This window comes from Apis florea, unplaced genomic scaffold (genome assembly GCF_048593485.1).
Source record: "Apis florea isolate Af1SG1 unplaced genomic scaffold, ASM4859348v1 contig_37_pilon, whole genome shotgun sequence".
NCBI classification, from domain to species: domain Eukaryota; kingdom Metazoa; phylum Arthropoda; class Insecta; order Hymenoptera; family Apidae; genus Apis; species Apis florea.
In genome coordinates, this window is record NW_028256861.1 from 87,698 (window position 1) to 108,093 (window position 20,396).

Consider the following 20,396-nt stretch of genomic DNA (forward strand, 5'->3'; position numbering starts at 1 on the left):
CGAAATATGTATGTGTGAATTTCGAGCGAATAAAAAGACAAAAGAAATTTATAATAACTAACTGTTTTTATTAAAATAAATAAAATCTTACCTTATTCGATGAATTCTTCGGATTATCTCTTAATTATCATGGCATGTGTGAAAACTAATATGCTTTCGAAGTCATCGAAATTCTAATCGAACGAATAAAGTTTAGAAAGACGATAAAAGTCTAAATACCATTCAATTTTGATACAATAATGATTAAACAAACACGTAATAATTAAATAAAACTTAATAATCTACAATTAAACTTAACACGATAGTTTATTAATGAAAATTTTACGTAATTATACACTTCAACCGGTAAAACGCAACCTGTCACTATGATTTTCGACTGTAGACTAACGCCATGCGCATCGTGATGCGCAATGATTCATTTCGCGGTTAGATATTAACTGCTTTCTGATTGGCTACATTTATTTCAAATCCGTGTGAAAATTGAAGTACTATATAATATTTAATTTCAAATTTTAATTGTGTGCGATCAAAAAATAAGATTTTACTCTTTTTTCATAGTCTATATTGAAATTTTTTTCGTCTTTGAAAAGAACAATAAGAATAATAACAAGAAAAGATAAATGAATATGTAGGAATATAAATTAATCTATCGAGTTAAAATAAAACGATAATCAAACAGAGATTCTATCTTAGAAAGACGTTATATCAACTATTCTAATCATCAAATAAATGAATAAAAAAAATTTTGATTGTAATTAAAGCATTGTAATAAATTAATTAACGTATATTTGTTTCGATATGAATAAAAAGATAATTGAAATTTATTTTAAATATGTCTACTTTTATGAAACGAAATAAAATGTTATTCGATGTGCAAAAAAAATTATCAAATTAATAAATCGTAGTATTTTTTTTTTTATGTCATTTTGGTAATCAAATAATAATCTGAAAATATCCTTGAGATCGATATTTCAGGAATTGTGATAGAAAATACCATAAGATGGCACTAGCTACAGATTCTCGTAACAGTTTTTTACCGATAGTTTTATTTCAAAGTAGTTCCTCTGTTTCCTCATAGTTGGTTGATTCAAAAATATATATTTATTTTTTTGTGATTAAAAATTATAATGGTCTCTCTTATCATTTATAATTAAAATATCACCTATAATAAAGAAATAATTATCTTTTATATATTCGCATATGAAGGTACATGTTTTTATAAATCTTTTTATAATATTAAATATTAACATTAATGTTAAAATTATCGAGTAAATATACTTACATTCTGTACTGGAATTTATATAATCATAAAGGATTTTAAATATTTGAGAAATATTAAATTCAATCGAGGAAAACTAATTTTTAGGCACGTATAAATTTTTATCAAATAAATTTTAATATTTCTACGCCAATGTGGTACTTCCAGATGGTCGTAGGTCATGCATAGCGGACTCCACCCTTCCAATGGTAGACTTAACCAGAAAGACCCACCTCTCGTCAACATCAACCCCCACTTATTCTTGACATAATTTGATTCATGATGGCTGTAATAACGATCAAAGCACCATCTTGTAATTCGCTTTAAAAATCGTTGAGAATCTCTATCGCTCGGTATAGTAGATCGCGAAGAAACTTTGATCCATTATCAGCAATGGTACACCTACAAAACAGGTTACACTCCCTTTTTCATAGATGGCAGAATTTTTCAAGTTTATACGTTTACAAAATGTTTTGTTTAATTCTTCATAAAGTGAAAATTATTCAAAGAATTTCTTCAGAATATTTCAGAAAAAAAATTGAATTTTTGAACGATTTATCATATTTTGGCAAAGAAACATTTAAAAATCTTTCTCAATCTTCTCTCAATTTCTTCCTGTCGTAAATTCATATTAAAATATTTCTTCACAAAATTTTCAATGATATTAATAGTTAACAACTATTATATGTGCGTAATGCGAACTTAATAATTATTTTCGAAATACCATGGCGCAAAACAGAAGAGGTTTTATCATCCTCCACGTGTCAACCATATTTTTAACATTTCATGCGGCGTGTTTCTTTCTCTCGTCCAAGCGTGTTACGCAATCTCATAACAACGCTCGTCGGCCTAAACGCGCGAGCACGTGTCACATCACGTTTTCAATCTTCCTGACACCGAGCAGTTTCGCCGGGTGAAGTCTTACCTTCGCGATCCCATGGGGCCAGTATTCTAGAACATGTAACTGACACTGGTCAGAGAAGAGGCATGCCTTCTTCCTCATTGAAACTGACGCTGACTGAATCCGCATCCGACGCCCTTTCCTCTCGAATTCCACGGGAACAAACTTAGAATCGCCCTTACCGCGATTTAACAACATTCTAACCTCAATTTTTTTTCTTTTTTCTCCAACGAATCCAACATTGCCCATTGCATACTCGTGCACGATATACGAATAATAATAAAACAGGGAATTCGAAGTTAGATTCGAATTTAATTTGAAAAGAATTATCGTAGATAATTATAATCCATACCTACTATATCCACCAAGGTATCAAGTGTTTTAATTCTGGAATCGTTTGACGAAACCGAATCAAAAATTCACCGTTTTCAGGATTTTTAATTTCTCCAAGTTCAACTAAAATTCGTAACAATGCTTTAATCTCAGTCAACTTAGATATTGTACGATATATTTAGATACGCGTGAACAAGCAACAAAATGAAACTTGGTCCCAATTTAATAGGAGCAAGGTCTCCCTAATCGAGCACGGAATTTTAAAAAAGGGAGACACGGTTTCGCAACGCGAACGAATCGTGCCAACCGATGCTGTATCCCGATGAAAGACCGCGGTCAGATATATAAGAAACGAAAATCGATTAATCCGGAGACAAGTTCTCCCAACGAATCGGGCTGCCAAGAATTCGCCTCCTGCTGGAACAGGAGCAAGAAACGCGTCGCGCGATGGCGTGACAGGGCTCATCATCGCCCGACGTACGCGACATCTACACGGGATCCAGACCAATGACAATGGCACATTGACACCTCGATAACTCGGTGAATCGATACGTAAGGGCCCCTCTTAGAAAAATGACGGCGGAATGGACGCAGTTGTTGGACGGCGCCTTTTCTTCCTCCTCTTTCGCGCCGCGTTCCGAAGCTGCTGCCAAATCTCAACCCGTCACCAGGCCAAGTGATTGATATCTACTTCGTCTCGCGCGCTGCCCTTCCCTTTATTCCAATCCGAGAGAGAGACGCTATTTTTCCTCCCTCGCCTTTGTCTCAAAAATGAAATTAAAGGTGGCCCATTGTGAGATTTTTCTTTTGTTTCCAAAATGAACATTTTTCCTCGATTAAAAATTCCCCTCTCGTGTTTCGGTTCACGTTAAGCTTTTCGTTTCGAAATATTCCTCGTGTCGATTAAAGCAAATTCTACATATTCGAATCACCGTGAAATTTTCTTTCGATCAAGTGAAATTTTCCTTTTTTGAATTCTCGAAAATTCGTGAAATTTTCCTTTTTTTTTTTTTTTTTTTTTTTTTTTTTTAAAGAATCCATTAAAGATGGCTCTAGAATCTGGAAACCATCGTTCGAAAAAGTTTGCAGCCCCCGACGTATCGAGAATTCGGAAATATACTCCGCCACCTCGTGACGTCATCGTCACGAGGGGAACCCTCGGTGCACAGGATCGACGTGGACGTATTAGACGATGGAATACGAGTTCGCGTCAAAGTGACGAGCGCTCTCTCTCTCTCTCTCTCTCTCCTCTCCTCTCCCAAACCCTCGAGGCCAACAACCCAACGCGAACGCCACCTACAACCACCTCCACCACCACCACCACCATCACCACCCTGCTGCGGAGAGGGCCCTCCAGGTTCTCCGGAACCGCGGCTCTCCCTTTCACTGTTCTCCTCTTCCTCTCCATCGCTCGCTCGCTCGCTCGCTCCACGGCCGACTAGTAGTCGAGGAATTCGAGTTGCTATAAATCTCCCTTGACGGGCGCGATGCCAGAACGCGGAGAGACGTGGGTTGCCAGCAGGGCCACGAGGAGGAGGAGGAGGAGGAGGAGGAGGAGGAAAGAGGAGGAGGAGGTGGAACGGGTGCCGATAGGATGGGAAGGGAAACGCGCGAGCTTCAGGAATTGTAATAGTTTTGCTCGCCAGGAGTTAACGCTTAGGAGAGAGAGAGAGAGAGAGAGAGAGAGAGAGAGAGAGAGAGAGAGAGAGAGAGAGAGAGTCCCCCCCCCCCGCGAATGGAAAGAACTCGAAGGGTTTTTCGAGGGAAACTCTCTCCTCGACTGGCCGAGCTTTTGTTCGAGGCCTCTCTGTTCCAAGGGAAAGTTGAGGAGGCTGGTCTATTTGCTTGGGTTAATTTTTAAAAAAAGCGTTAAAACTAATTTTATTTTAGACCTTCGCTCGAAATTTTAATCAGCCTATTACGAGAAATGGAGAAGATTTTTTTTCGGTGACAGAGGGGCGGAAATTTAATAGTCGGAGTTAGTTGGATAGTTTATCGTTCAAAAATAATTGCAATATTATAATGTATATTACATACCTAACCTTTATGAGCTAGATACATTGTGGAAACATTGGTCGTATAACGAATCAATTATTTTGGATCTGTTCCAATTTTTTTTTTTGGTCGAGCTATATAGCGAGATATAGGCGTAACTAGGAATAAAAATGTTCGAGAAGCATTTTAATTATATTATAAATTTTTGACGAGTTAAAAAGCTCTGAAGCTCTTTAGAGTCGCGGATCGTGGTGGAAAGAGAACGATACGCGTAGATATAGAAATTTATACAAGTATTTTCTGCAACTAATTTAAAATTTCGTTCGCTTAAATTTGGAATAAGAACGGGATCGATGGGACGAGACGCAGCGATTATAGAGTGAAATAGAGGAAAGTTTTTAGAGGGGGAGGAGGTGGAATCGTGGCTGCACGTAAGCGGGTTCATCCAACTTTAAAGTTGGATCGAAGAAGGGCTTGTTTTCTTTGGCAATTTGATCTGATTTCTTGATAAGCCGGCTTTAATTCACCGATGTTACGTCGATAAAAGTATTCCACCCTTGTTCGTCGCCCGGGAAAGCAAGTATTTCTTCGTGTTTCGAACAATTCACTTTTATAATATTCTCTCCTCCTGGGTTGTAAATTAACCGAGCGATACGTGTAACGGTTAAATACAAATTTCGAGTCTAATCCTTTGTTCCGCTTCGACGATAAATTATGTTGGAAAGTTGAAGCAAAGAAGAAGAAGAAGAAGAAGAAGTTGGTCGATTTCGTGATTTATGAGTTTCGAACCCTTTCGCCCGATATTTGCGACAAGGTCGCGCGAACCGCGTCGAAAACTGATCATCGTACGACAAAAGAAAGGGTTTGCCGCGTTTTGCATCTTTGCCACGAATCGCAAGCCTTCCCTCAAGGTCGAGCTATGGAAATCGATTCGACCCGCTTACTCGACTTTCCTTTGAAAGTCCAATTCTAACCGTTCCACTCGTGAATGGATAAAACGCTGGTTTATCAGCAAGGAAAAATTTCCATTTTTCACCCGGTCGATAAGGAAGGGAAGAGTTAAAAATCGTTCGAGGCATCGAACGGGGATTAAGGAAAACCGAGAAGCTGCGTATATAACGCGGGCATAAATCAATTAAATTATAAATTGGTGTACAGAAGTTGAGCAAAACGACCACCTGTTGAGGACAGAACCGGCGGAGCAAGGTGGGTAGGAGGGCCGTGAGAAGAGGGGGTTGGAGGGCGGCTATCTCGTAAATTCAACCTCTCCCGACCTCTCCCCGTGCGATCCACGTGTAGATCCTCCGTTTATTCCCCCACTTCCCCTCCCTTCCTTCCTCGTGATCCCACCTCCTCAAAGTTATTTACCGTGTTGCTCGTGCGAGCGGAAGGAAAGCTAATTGCAGATCGTCTCCCTTCTTTCGATTCGATAGAAACTTTCGAAACCACGGTTTTCGTCCGATACGCGAACAAGAGCGCTCGAAGAAGCTTAACCTCTCGCCTTACAAAGTTCCAAACAACGTCGGTCAAGCCGACTTCCACTTCGAGTCGAAATTATGCGAATCGCGCATGTCTTTCGATGACGCGAATGCGTGTTAATTTAATGAACGATTACTACTACCGAACTACTGATCGTCGAACTAAAACGAAGAAAGATTTATTACGTTACGTTGTCACCGTCATCGACGACGCTAAATTAATTTTTCTCTATTGATATTTGTCAATTTCTCGCACGATAATATCGGATTGTTCGGGAAGTAATTTCGTTTTTTCACGCGAGTGTCGCTAGTCGAACGTTCATCCAGCCAACGATCGAGATGCACGCGTACGCTATTGAAAAAGTGTGTTTCGTGAAAAGCGACGAAACGAAATTACTCTGCGAACGCCAACCCAATGGATTAAGAATTTGTAATTTTATCGTTCGATAAAAGACGAGAAAGGGAAAATTGTAGAAAAATTCGTCGAAAAGAGGGGAAAAGGGTTGCAATTTTCGTTCGAAGCTTTGATTCGCCGGATAATCGTATAATTGGGAATTGGAGGAAAGTAGTGGTGGCAGGCAGAGGGACATCGAGAGCTGCTGCCAGGGATGATTAATTCTCGGCCGGAAGACCCTTTGGAACTCGGTTACTCCTCCCCCTCCCCCTCCCTCTTGCCACTTGCCAGACTTTCTCGTTTCGTTTGCTCCCCGAGACCGTGTCATTCGTTATTACATCGTAGAAACTCGCGGATATTTGGAATTCCGAGTGACGTCTAAAGGCCGCCCTCCTCTCTTCCTTTGCGTTGTTTCAAGCGAGGTTTCCCTCTCTCTCTCTCTCTCTCTCTCTTTCTCGACGATTATATTTCTAATCCAAGGGGAATATTATAACTTTACTTACATTCCAAGTTCTCGTAATGATAAAAACGATGGATGGAGGGTTTCTTCTCTCTCTCTCTCTCTCTCTCTCGAGGGAGTGCTCGCGATATCGCATGAGCTATTTTGCATAAGGCTATCGTCTCTCCTTTGTTGCGAGCTCGCCTCCCACGTACGAGTGGCGAGGCTGTCACTCAGGGAGGCCTCCTCCCCCCCCCCCACCCCACCCCCTCCCCGCCGGCCTTCAGTCACATCTGAAGCCGCGGATCAGGAGGGGTTTCCTCTCTATCCATCTCCCCGTCTTTCGAGCTGCCCGGCCTCCTCCCCCGATTTCAAACCTTCCTCTACTCGGGGAGAGGAGCGTACACCCTGTCTTCGCTACCTTGCCTGCATTCCTGCATACAATTACACGGGGCTGCGCTTATGCATTTCGTGCGTAACGTTCGGTGGAGGAATGGAGGACGGATTTTTGCTTATCTCTCTTCGAATCCTCCGCGACTTGGCCGAGCATTTTTTTTTTTTTCAATCGGATGAATTTAAACGTATTTATATTTAAAAAAAAAAAAAAAAAAAAGGAAAAAAAAGATTACCAACCTTTTGCAACAAGAGTTCACTAATTGATATAAATACACGTGTAATAATAAAATGTAGGACGGGATGAGTCAATCGAAAACACGAAAACACGACTCTTCGCTTTTTTCCCAATTCGACCAAGTTTGCTTGCACGCGCGTGCACTACGTCTCCCGGACGTTTCTGAACCGGGTAACTCGGTCGGGCGGCCCATTTACATACAAATTGAGCCCGATCTCGAACAACTGCAAATATGGCAATCGACGGAAACGTGCCTGGCAAATTTTTCCTGTTTCTTCAAAATCAACACTCGGAAAATCCTCAGACTCTTCGGGTCCAGGAATGGACGCCTCTCTCCTCCAAGGCTTGGTCTCACCTCGCCGACAAACCCCTTCTTCGAAAGAAGAAGAAGAAGAAGAAGAAGAAAAAGAGAGAAAGATTCTCGATTCTCGATCGGGTGTTCCCCCGTAGCGCGCCAATACTCTCTCGAACAATCGTTTCGCTCGGAGAAAAGAGAGGAAGAGAAGGAGAGAGAGAGAGTGGAACGGACTCGGCGGAATGGGACGAAGGAGGCCCCTTGCATTAATAAAACATTAAAGGTTTTTGCGGAGGACGATGTATCGATGTAGTGTTTATATTATCTTCTTTGATGTCGACATGTGAATTGGACAGATTTGTTATTCAGACTCCGTATATAAAAGTGGTGAAGTCTTGCTCCGCTCCGTTTGCGGACGCGCGTCGCAGCGAGCGGACGTTGTTGGACAGGGCTCCCTCTCTCTCTCTCCCCCCCCTCATCTCGGGTCCCCGCGTCGCCTGTCGCTCAAACCGATCGACCGACCGGGGGAGAGGAAGGAGGGGAAAGGAGGAGGCCTCCTTTCTGGCTCGCCGCGGAAAAACTCCAACAAACAACTTTTCCAAACGCGTTTTAGGCTTGCCTCTGTCCCGTCGTCGTGAAGAAGAAACGATTCAAGATTTTCGTGATAAATATTCGAGAGCGAATTCGTTACACCTCCTCCGGATCTCCTAATTGCGAAACGAATTCGAATTATTCGCGTTGCGAATAATTTTTGAAATTGTTTCGAAAGGGTCACGTTCGATTATTCCTCGGATGTGAACGGGGGAGGGGGAATTTCGACGTCGCCTCCCGATCTCGCCTCGTCATCCTCGGTAGCGCGGTGAAATCGTGAAAAGGAGCGGAGATCGTTGCATCAGGGATCGTGACTTGCGTCCAGTCCTCTTGTCTCCTGTCCGTTTCGGTAGTTCTCGAGGGGTGTGAGGGCCGCTTTATCAACCCGCGACCTCCCGCTCTTGTCACGCGATCGTATCTCGAAGCCTCGAGGCGAGGTCCGTAACGCGAGGTGCATAACGCAGCAAAACGGAGGATGGAAGAATTTACGGAGGAGGAAAATGACGGGAGAAAACGTATTGGAACGTATTGAATTAGATGTTTTTGGAAGGATCGAGAAAATTGAAAAAAAGAGTTTTGCAGCTTCTTTCGATGAAATTTAGATTACACGTTTTATAAACGGATTAACTTCGAATTGGAATTATATTATATCCCAAAGGAGGAGAATATCTCGGTCCGAGAATTTTCGGGGGGAAAGCCTGCACCGTGACAATTTTTTTCACTCGTTCAAAAACTTTGTCGTTGTTGTTGATGTTACGTCGCGGATGGAAGAAAAAAATCGGCACGAGCGGATTCGAGAGGCAGGCGATAACCTCGTCCGAGTCCGGGCATCGCTCGATCTTTCGACTCGACGAACGTTATCGAATCGCGGTGTGGAATTTCAGCAAAAATTTCGCTCGTGATAATTATCCCCCTCTCGTCCTCCCCTCTCTCGAAAAGGGAAAAGGGAATTCTTCGAAAATGCGGTTTCAAAGAAAGACAAGTAAGGTAAACGAACGAGGTCTTCTTTTTCTTTTTTTTTTTTTTTTTTTTCCTTTTTTCTCTTTTCCTGTACGTTTCATATCATCATTTTTTTTTTTTTTTTTTTTAATAATTACAATTTAAATTATACGTATAATTAATGCGACCTTACACGTACGGTGCTCTAGGTTACGGTAGTAGTTAGATGTATTAAGTAGATAGGTAGATAGATTCTTTTTTTTTTTCTTTTTTTTTTTCCTTTTTCTTTTTTTTCTTCTTTTACTCAGTTAGAACTATTTTTTTTTTTTTTTTTTTTTTTTTTTACGTATATCTTTACATGGAATGAAGTAACATTTCAGTTTGACGCTACGCACGAACGTAATACTTGAGCTTAATTTTTAAACGTTGGAGAAACGCATCCTTCGCACCTGACGGGTAGCAGTAGTAGTAGTAGTAGTAGTAGTAGTAGTAGTAGTAGTAGTAATAGTAATAGTAGTAGTAGTAGTAGTAGTGTAATAGTAATAGGCTTTCCTTCGTTCTCTTTTCCTTCCCTCCTTCCTTCCCTCCCGCGTAATTCGTACGCGCGCCACGAGGAAGGTAAGAAAGTGAAGTAAGAAGATGATCGAAAGAGAGACACACACACATACATATATAAATATATGTATGTATGTATACTCGAAAGCGGGTGAAAACTCGCTTAAAAATTCACGCGAGCGCGAGAAATTGAACATCTGAACTCTGCTCATTCGTGTAGGTACGGAACGTGTTGTGTTACGACACGCGGCGTGAACAACAAAATAATAATAATAATAATAATAATAATAATAATAATAATAATAATAACAAATAGAATACAATATTAACACTGGACCAAGTCAATTAGGCTCACTCTCGATACAATAATAGCAATAATAATATCGATAATTTCAATAATTCGTAATATTAATAATAATAATAATAATAATAATAATTAATTATTAATTAATTAATTAATCGATCCTCACTATTCATTTATTTAAATATCCCTATATGCGATGTACCAGGCGATAACGAAAGATTATCTAACGTATATTATATATATAATGTGTGTAGTGTGTGTGTGTGTGTGTATATATATATGTGTGTGTATTGTTTCAGTTCGAACACAATTTGCATCCTCGTGCATTGTTTTTATCACAAACATTAATGTTCCGCGAAGCAACGGATATTCATATTCTGTCCTTATCGACTGCAAAAGAATTATTTCGAGGAATCGTGCTCGTTCGTTAGCGCCTCGTACGATAATAATAACGTCGTTCAATATCGTGTTTCAATTTTTTTTTTTTTTGCCATATATTCAATAGCTATGTACAATTCAACGTTAATAGCCTACGCTTGTATATCTTTCTCTCTTTTCGCTCTTGCTCGCTCTTATCAATATCCTTTTCTCTCTCTTTTTTTCCTCTCATTCATTCTCTCCCTCTCACTCTCTTTCACTCTGAATATTAATAATATTACATATATATATATATACCTTTTTTTTTTTTTTTTTTTTAATAGATCCCTGTATTCTTCCGAATTTGCTTCGCATAAAATTTTACGCAGTTCACGACATATTTTATTTATTTAATAAGCACGAGAGCGACTGCTAGAGCGATTTATTATTTTTTTATATTTTATTTCTTCGGTTTAATTATAACCTTTCCTTCTTTCCTTTCCTTTTCTCTCTTTCTTCCTTTCTTTCTTTATCTCGAGTCCTCGTGTATCACAAGATAAAATCAATTAACGCGCCACGAACACATTATCTAAATTCATTTAAACACCTGCTTCTTCTATTCGATTAGATCGCCCCTATTTCCTTCTCATCCTCCTCTCGCTCGAAAAAGCTTGCTTTCGTTCTTTTCTTTCCTCGTATTGCACGCGTCGTGCAATTGCGCGGTTGCGAATGCGCAGCTAGACGGGTGGCGCATGCGCGGACGCGTACCTTTCGCAAAAAAGCTGATCGAAAATCCCTCTATCGTCTCTGGACAAAAAGTCACGTTTACGCGTCACGTTGTACAATTTAAGAATAAGGGGGAGGGGAGGGGGGGGGAAGAAAGAAAATTGTACCGTGTGCAATAATTAAACGCGAGAATTCCACAAGAAAGATTGATGAATCCAGTGCTATCCAGTTGAGAATAACCTGAGCGGTATATTTACAAACAGCTCGCTCTGTATTAATCCCCTAATCGAAAATGTTATTACGCACCTTAAGGGAATGGAAAAAAAAAAAAAAAAAAAGAAACGGTAGAAATGAGAAAAGAGGAGGAACATTTAATAAGTACCGCGAGTAAAATGTATCGCGTGCGTATGCATTGTATCGTGATAAACGACGTGGAAAGAGACGATGATCGCTTCCCCTATTCGATTTGGCTTGGAACCGCGGCGTGGAAAAAAAAAGAAAAAGAAAAAAAAAAAACAGGCTTCTGTTAACAACTCTATCCAGCTTATAAAGTGGCGGCGATCATACAACAGCGGGGGCGATTCGATTCTCGCCGTAGTAAAAGTCTAGTAAAAGTATCCAAGAGGCCTCTATCGAAAAAAAACGGCGGCGAAGTATGGATGAAGAGTGTTTATTAATAGGCACCTTACGTACTACGTAGGTAGGTAGAGACTTTAACGTGCACATAGAAACAGACGGTTCCACCGGTCTGTGGAGACTGCGTCGTTCGTCGATTCGTCCGGCCGGTGAATCCCCCGCGGAGGGGCGGGGGAGGGGAGGGGAGGGAGGGAGTGAGCGGCGGAGGGGGGGAGGGGCGAGGAGGGGAAGAGATAATTTTTTTTTTCTCGAGAACGGAGCGAAAGAAGAGGAAGAGAAGAGAAGAAAAGAGATGGAAGAAGAAACGCGAAGTTAAGTAATGTAAGTACACAAGTCGGAGCCGCGTTCCTTCTTTCCCTTTTCTTTCTTTTTTTTTTTTCTTTCTTTCTTTCTTTTCCCATTCGGTCTCGGGGGAAACGTGTTTGTGCGTACGGGGAGTGGGGTGTGTGTGCGTGGAGGGGTTGAACAGGAGGAGGGTGTGGTTCCCTTTTGGATCCTAGATCCAAAAGACGCGAAACAATGGACGCGGCCGGACAAGATAATTAATTAATTAGTCGCTCAATTAATTAATCACTTAGACCGCTAATTTCTAAGCCCTTAAAAACTACTGATTCGGTTTTATCTCACCCGCTGAGGTGGCTTCCCGTCCGCGCTCGGGTACGATTTATAATTTAATACCGCGGCGAGAGCCCCTCGGAGCGCGTCCAGTCCATTTAATCGGGCGCACGGCTTTGCTTTGCAGAAAATTTTTTTCCTTTTCGGCTTCCCTTCGACTTCGAACAGTTGTATCGACGTGACGGAATATATCCCGGCCGGTAACGTGGACACACCGATGGACGATTCACGTAACAATTGTCGTTAATGATCTGGGAATTTTCAAGGGTTGACAAATCTTCATTTACTCGTCAAATTCAACGTTCCACGAGGAACGTTACAAACCTCGAGAGAGAAAAATAAATTAAATATATATAACATATAATTTACTCCTTAAACCTTGCTTCGTCGAGGGAGAAGGAAGAAAAAAGTTCGGACGAAGAAGGAGGAGGAGAAAAGAGAGAAAAAAGAGGAGGGACGCGAATTCAGCGGTCGACGAGTGACGGTCCATCGGCGGCCTACTATGCCGTTCGCGGCATGGATCTCCACCACGTGTGTCCCACTGGAAGCGAAGTGTCCCGGGCCGGCCTGAGTCACCGAGACCTGTTACGAATCGTGACGATGGCCAAGGCCGGGTTAGGGGCGGGGGGGAAAAGCCTTTTTAGAAGTTCTGCTCGCCGTACATCCCGGGGAACCGGACAGCGTGTGCTCCGAGCTCGGCGGGCGAGAACTCGTCCTATGTGGCCAAGTGTGCGAACTGGCCTGGGTGGGGCGCGAACTGGTAAGGGTGGCCGTAAGGCGACATGTGGTACGGTACAATGTTCATGCTCGCCATCTTGTGCTCCTTTTTCCACTTCATCCGCCGATTCTGGAACCAGATCTTGATCTGCCGCTCCGTCAGGCAGAGGGCGTGCGCGATCTCGATGCGACGCCGCCTGGTCAGGTATCGGTTGAAGTGGAACTCCTTCTCGAGCTCGAGCGTCTGGTACCTGGTGTACGACGTCCTTTGCCGCTTCACCTCGCCGTTCGCGTTCACCGTGCCTGTCGAGCAGATATTTCCGTCAGAAACAGAGATTTTTTTTCTTTTTTTATATCGGTGAATATAATATAATACAATTGCATCCCAAGGATCCTCGATTGCTAATCTTAAAATTATTATTATTACGCATATAACCAATAATATAATAAACAATTTTAATATAAATATGTTACGTGCTATTGATATTAATTCATCGTAACGAATCAAATATAATATAATTTTTTTTTTCTCGATAAAAATGTAAAAATTATCAAGAGAGGCCTAACTCCTTTTGAACAGGTTGTTCAACGAGATATTATTCCCGTCGAGGATAAACTTGTCCATTATCGAATTGTCGTCGAGGCAAACGTAACGGTTCACGGAGCTCGGCTAATTATTTCAACGAGGCGACGCTTGATCGAAGCTGCTACCGGCCGCTTGGCAGCTGTTTCGCCTATTTACCCACACGCCCGGGCCATAAATAATTTTATGCAACGCTGTTATTACGATACCGCTCCGCCTATTACACCTACTCCGTTGCAAAACGCTCGAGTAACGAATAGCTCTCGAGGAGAAACCTCTCGAGGCCAGCTTTAAATACCATATTAACCTGTTACTCCTACCTGTAACATGCTTTTCCCCGGACTTATTTACCTGTGAAACACTTATTGGTTATTTGTCGATAACCGATGCACACATATATATATTTATTCTTCAAATTTATCTTTCGATCGAGGTGGCAGCAAGCGCTCACAGATATCGAGAAGTTGAAAAAGCAGCAATTTCCACCTCTGTCGCCCGCGAAACTCGTCCACGAGGAAACGAATTCGAGGGAGAGTTTAATGGCCGAGCGCGCGTTATCACTTTCCTCCCGAAGTAACACGACTTTTTAACGAATAGCTGCTCGCGATATCTTGCCCGATTCGCTCTCTCTGTCTCATTATTGCACGCCACTATGAGGCCGGCACGCGTACCGAGCGAAGGGACGCAGCGTGGATCCTTTCCGCGTGATTAATTGCCAACCGTGTCCCGGTGACGTCGATACAACGCAGACGATCCGCCCGCTGTGCGATTTTGGCAAAAAGGAAAAAAGAAATCGAAGGAGAAATCCTGTCGTTCGAGTTCCACTTCTTTCTTTCTATATTTTCCGCGAGAGAGAGAGAGAGAGAGAGAGAAACTATCTGTTTATGAAAATACGTGCGACAATTGCTGGTTGAAATAAGTGTTAAACTAATGATAGAGGAGGTCTAACGTTGCGTCCGTTTTTCGATAAAAGAGAGGGAGAGACGGAGGGGAAGGGAGGAGATTGGGGCCCGACTTTCACCGGGACCCGCATTCTTCCGTCACAGGGGCCGGTGTGCATCGACGTTGACAAGAGTCGGACGGCGATTAATCATCGCTTCTCTCGAGGAAAGAGAGAGAGAGAGAGAAAAAGGAGGAAAGTTTTCGGTGTGTATTGCAGTCACGGTGGATCGCGCCAGTTCGCCGCCGTATCTTTATCACAGACTGATAATGGATCATTATCCGCGCGCGCTTTGTTCGCCGGTTGAACGAACCCGGCGTGCCCGAATACGAATCCGCGGACGCATTCACGGATTATTCAAAGGCTTCTCTCTTTCTCTCTGTCTGTTTCTGTCTCTCTCTCGAGCACGTACACGCACGCGCAGGCGCACAGACGCTCGCGTCACGGTGTTGCGCGAGGGGTCTTTGTTGTTGCGAATCCTTGGTCGTGGCATTCTTTCACAGCGATGCGACGAAACGCGGACGCGAGCTATTAATCATTTAGAAAAGAGGATTTAGAAAAAGGGCCCTGGTGTCCTTCCCGATGACAGAACTTGGACAGCCGAGGCCTCGAGTTCGATCTCTCGTGTTTACGCGAGATTCTGATCGACAAGCTTTGCGGTTCCTTCTCTTTTTACACGTGTGGATCTTTCTTGGAGAATAAATTGGTTTTTAAGGTTATTAGAAAGTTGGTATTAAAGAGTGTTTGGTATGTTGGGTTGCGATGAACAAGAGATTAAGGGTAAATGCTTTTTGATACGATCGATCTTGTTTAAGAATTTATATTTATTCCTACGTGTTTCTTTAAATGATAAATTATATAGCGTCACTTCTTGGTTTTAACTCTAATATCCAATATACGTGTATAAAATTGCCAATTTTTCCTTAAAAACAATTTAATCAAAAATATCTATCTATCTTGTCAATTCTTAATAAATACGAAAGCGAAAGAAAAACACAAGAAGAGTGTCCATCCATTTACCGTTTAAAATCATTCTTCATCGGATATCATATTTCCACTCTTGCTCCTTAAACGATACTTCCTCCAAAGTAACACGTAAATCATTTTATTCCGTTCCCCAACCGACACAAAGTAAAACTTCGTAAAAACTGTTCGAGAATAAGTTTTCCTCCATCCTCGAGCAACCAAAAATAACGCGAAGAAATTAAGCCGAGTGATAATTGAACGGGTGTGAGCGAGACGTGCGACATCTGATCGGGTTTCCCTCGAACTATAAATCTCTTTCCACGTTCAAAGAATCGTGATTGTCGGATATCGGTTCAACGTATCGAGTTGTTGGCAGTGAGCAATTAACGACACGCGTGGCTTTTCTCTCTTTCTTTCCCCCCCGCCGCCTTCCCCCTCTTGAAGGAAAAGATATCGCGATAATTAGAGAAAAACTGGCTCGCGCGAATCGCCGTGCAACAAACGTTTTATTAAGCGTTTGTTACGAGGCCGTGTTACTATTAGTCAGATCAGATCTCTCGCAACAGATCTGTGGAAAGAAAAAGAATCTCCGTTAACTACTGGCGATCAATCTTTGCTAGCAATTGCTCTCTTGGTCTGAATAAATGCGTTAGGTTTCTTGCTTCTTTGCATGTTATTAGATTTCCTTTCCTCTTATTTCTCTCTTTTTTTTTTTTTTAATTTATTTATCTTCCTCTTTGCCAAAGATAATGAACTTCTGATAACTGGTCAACTGGTGTAGTATTAATCAAGTATTAATGGGTTTTCAAGGTTTCCATTGAAATTCGAATTTTGCTCTTTAATTATCGTTGAGTACTCTTCTTTTTATCGCTCTGAAAATTAGAATTGAATTTTCGATTTTGAAAAAGTTGTAACGATTGGGAGAGTTATGTTGAATTACAGTGTAATTGTTAATAGATACCTTCTTATTTTCCCCGCGTTTTTAAGACGTTTCATTTTTTTGAGTAGATAGGGAATAACGATAGAAGAGAACGTCCAATCGTTACTCATCGGTGGTCTTACGACAAAATATACGAAACGTCGACGATGTGTGTCTTACCACTCGAGGCAGCTGTGAACGTTCGCTTTTGTGTTACGCTACACGTTCGGATAGCTTAGCATAAACAAAAGAAACGACGATGAAACGTGGCTGTGCGCGGCAACGAAATGGTAATTCTCACAGTGAGCCTAATTTGTGGTGGAACCTACGTAACAAATTGGGAATGTTACGTGAAAATGAGAAATAAATATTATAATTTTTTTTTTTAACAACTACTCACGAAATTGCAATCCTGATATCTTTGAAGAAAAATTATTTTTGTCTGACTTCTTCTCTTCTATCGAGTAAAATATTATATACATTCCGATTCAAAAATCATAGAACACTTTATACTCTTTGTAAAACTTGAATATGCAATATTTTCCGTTTCGATTTCTTAAATAATTTTCACGGTATATGCAGGCTCTGATTTACATTTTCGTGTAATATATATTTCTATCTGACATCTGGTCAGGCGTAAATATCCGAATATAAAGTTTAAATTTTACATCTGTTTTATCACTTTTAAACTATATAACGTGCCTTTTTGCAGGATAATAAATCTTAGAAATTAAATCTAGAAAACTCACTCACAAAATTATCAAATTATTTAAATCTTATATGAACGACATATCAGATTTACAGAACAACACGGATTTAATTTACAGATGTAAATATTTTATATACTGCAATTTTATTGCAGTAATCACGAACAATCATCACTTTTCTAGAATCCACGAAACTTTTTTTTTTTTTAAAATAAATAGGAAAGAAAAACTGGTATAACCTAATAATAATTTTAACCAACAAAATCCACCACAAGAGGGAGTTTCTCTCAGTGGGTAAAAATGTTTGACATGTCTTGCGGGGAGGGGAGAGGCTTTAGAACGACAGGGTCAACGAGTCGCATAGCTGTCGCTGCTGTTAAGACACCGGTGTAGAATGAAAGAGTGCGCGCTAAGCGCAGGCCCGTGTCGTGTCAGGCATCTTGTGTCACCTCGTGTCGTCTAGCGTTTTCGTGGCTCTCGCTCTTAATAGAACTCTCTCGTGGCGCGTGTATTCGCCGAACGTGTCACCGAGCCGCCAGCACGAAGACCGTTTCTGACCCCGGATTGACTGACAGACCGGCTGCCTCGGCCTGACTAACGCGTGACCGGGATAACCTCGCTCGACCCCGTTCTTGATCGATCCTCGTCCCGTTTCTGTGTCTTTTCTGTGTCTTTGGTGGATACTGTGATTAGTTTTGGGATCTAAAGATCTACAAGTACAAGAGATCATGAACTTTGATCGATTGAAAGTAGGTTGAGTTAGATTAAATTTGATCATAAGAGAATTGACCACGCGTCGGTCGATAAATGTTATCGATACACGTGAAACTTATCGACGAGCCAAGAGAGAATTCAAACAAAAAATATTCCGCGATACAGGATACCTCACACAAATAGGTACACTATTTCATTATACAATATTTTATATATAAAATACTTTCATTTTCATTGAGCACACAAATTACTGTATAATAAGTATAATATAAAACTTATGCTCGGTTAAAAGACAATAGACGAGGTGAAGATAAGTTAGGTTAGAAATGAAATACGTTCGTCTAGGATATTATCTTTGGTACAAAGGATATTTATATAAAAGAATTAGAGAAAATGCAGAGGTAAAAGTGTTCTGAAATTATTAAAATTAAAAGTTGTGCACGAATATTCTTCCATTTTGACAATTGGCAATTCATTTCTCTTTTCGGAATTTCTAACCTTTCCAAACTTCACCTCTTTTCGTAAATATATATATAGAGCTACCTATTCCCGTCACCATCATCTTTCCAAACATCTCGCTTGATCAATCGGTCGGCCATCCAGCGTGATTCAGATATCCGCGGAAAGAGAGGCGGGATTATCGGTGGACGTGCAATTAATCGCGTTCGCCGCGGTGCTATCGGCGAGCAACTGGTGAAGCAGCGCGAGTAGAATCGCTCGATTAAGCGAGGCGAACGGCATTGGAATATGAAACGGTCCGCGTGTTGCATTCCAAGCGTCGTGCACGCGAGGATGATAGGCTCGACAACCTCTACGAATGTGTATATTTAGAATGGCTCCTCGTACACATCCCTTTAACGTGTGTGTAAACGATCATCTGATAGGAATGGAGTGTGGTTATCGGTCGATTTCATCTGGCTGGATCGATCGAGGAATTCCGTGGAAAGCAATAAAACGATCTCGGTTCGCGACCTAATGATAACGGCCAGTCCAGCCTTCTCGGTGCGAATGGAAACTTGTATGCAAACGTTTGTGGGTCGAGTGGAAAGTTTATTGTCATTCGACCTTGACTGTTTTTCTCCTTGTTTCTTTTTTTTTTTCTTTCTTTTTTTTTTTTCTTTTTAATGGTAATCGATGATAATTGTGCGCGGTTTATTGATTGCGCATTTTTTATGCTAATTTGTATTTTATGACTCTTTTTTTCTCTCTCTCTTTCTCTCTCGATTCTTTTTAATGGTAATGATAAAACCGTGTCTTATGAATGTCATTATATTTTTATCGATGTGATTTACTACAAGAATTTAAAATAAAATTACTTCTACTCTTTAATCTTCGATAAATCTTGACTGCATATTAAATTTGTCATATTTATAATTATAATCCGATTATCGTTAACGTTATTTATTAACGTTATTTTTACGGAATAAAATACACATTTAAAATTAAATCGTTCACCCGATTGATGAAAAGATTGAAATTTAAAATTCAATTTCTTGTTCCGTTCAAGATTACATAAAAGTCATCATCAGTATAACGAGTCAAATGCACGTTTTCCTTTCCTTCGTGTGTTTTATTCCTCGCGCTAGTTCTTTCTCTCCTCATTATTATCGAGGAGAGTCCACACAATTTTATAAATAACCAGAATCACTGTTTAGAACGTATGTATCGTTCATCGGTTATTTTTAACAAGCGATATAGGCTAATCAGTCGGGTCAATCCTCGCATAACTCAGCCTCTCTCGCCAGCCGGGTGAATCGGTGATGCAAAAGATTTTAACAGCGCGCATAAATAGAGTTTAAGAGAGGTAACAAAGAGGGGTCTTATGCGAACGAAAACGATCTTTTCTTGACGAGTTCCCCCCTCCCCTCCCCCTCCTCCCTTTTGAAAGCGCGGCCGATGCGAATACTGCGCATTCCAAAAACTGCCCGGACAAAAAGGAAAGGAAGGAAAAATCGAGAGATGCTTTGCATTTCATTTAAACAAGAAAGATCTCTACGCGTGGAATGTGAAACGGAAAGAAGAGCGTCGTGGAATTCGGCCTTCGGCCGGGGGAATCGCCTTTCGTTGCGAAAAAATGAAAACGAAAAATCGGGGGGGGCGGGGAGGGGGAAAGGCATGAGCGATAAGGTGCAAGCAGATTGAGCCGATTGCTGCTGATTCTCGTGATAACCACGGCTGTTTACGAACTCGATACATCGTCTGCAGTGTCTGTGCTCGATAACGACGCGAAATATGATAAACAGCAATGGTTGTACGAATTTTTTTTTTTTTTTAAATTTCATTCAATCGTTGAAATTTCAATTCAGCTTTTATCTATTATATATTTTATTACAAACAAATGAAATAAATGATCGATTATGATAGATAATTATTGCAAAAATGATTTTTTTTTTTTTTTTTTAG

At 41.0% G+C, this 20,396-nt stretch overlaps 1 protein-coding gene and 1 long non-coding RNA gene across 2 annotated transcripts in view; both read right to left on the bottom strand.

The window, feature by feature from the left end:
* Positions 1-10,134: 10,134 nt before the first annotated feature.
* The window catches only part of LOC100863034 (Sex combs reduced), a 31,680-nt gene continuing 21,418 nt past the window's right edge, over positions 10,135-20,396 (bottom strand). The window contains exon 3 of the mRNA XM_012492530.3: positions 10,135-13,467. Within this exon, the coding sequence (XP_012347984.2) occupies positions 13,163-13,467 (305 nt within the window). The 3' untranslated portion in view covers positions 10,135-13,162. The remainder of the gene's footprint in view (positions 13,468-20,396) is intronic.
* Positions 16,350-20,293, bottom strand: LOC147656210 (uncharacterized). The gene is made up of 3 exons (XR_015294818.1): positions 16,973-20,293; positions 16,615-16,897; positions 16,350-16,525 (listed from the first exon to the last, which is right to left on the bottom strand). It is a non-coding gene; the product is annotated as an uncharacterized LOC147656210 (long non-coding RNA).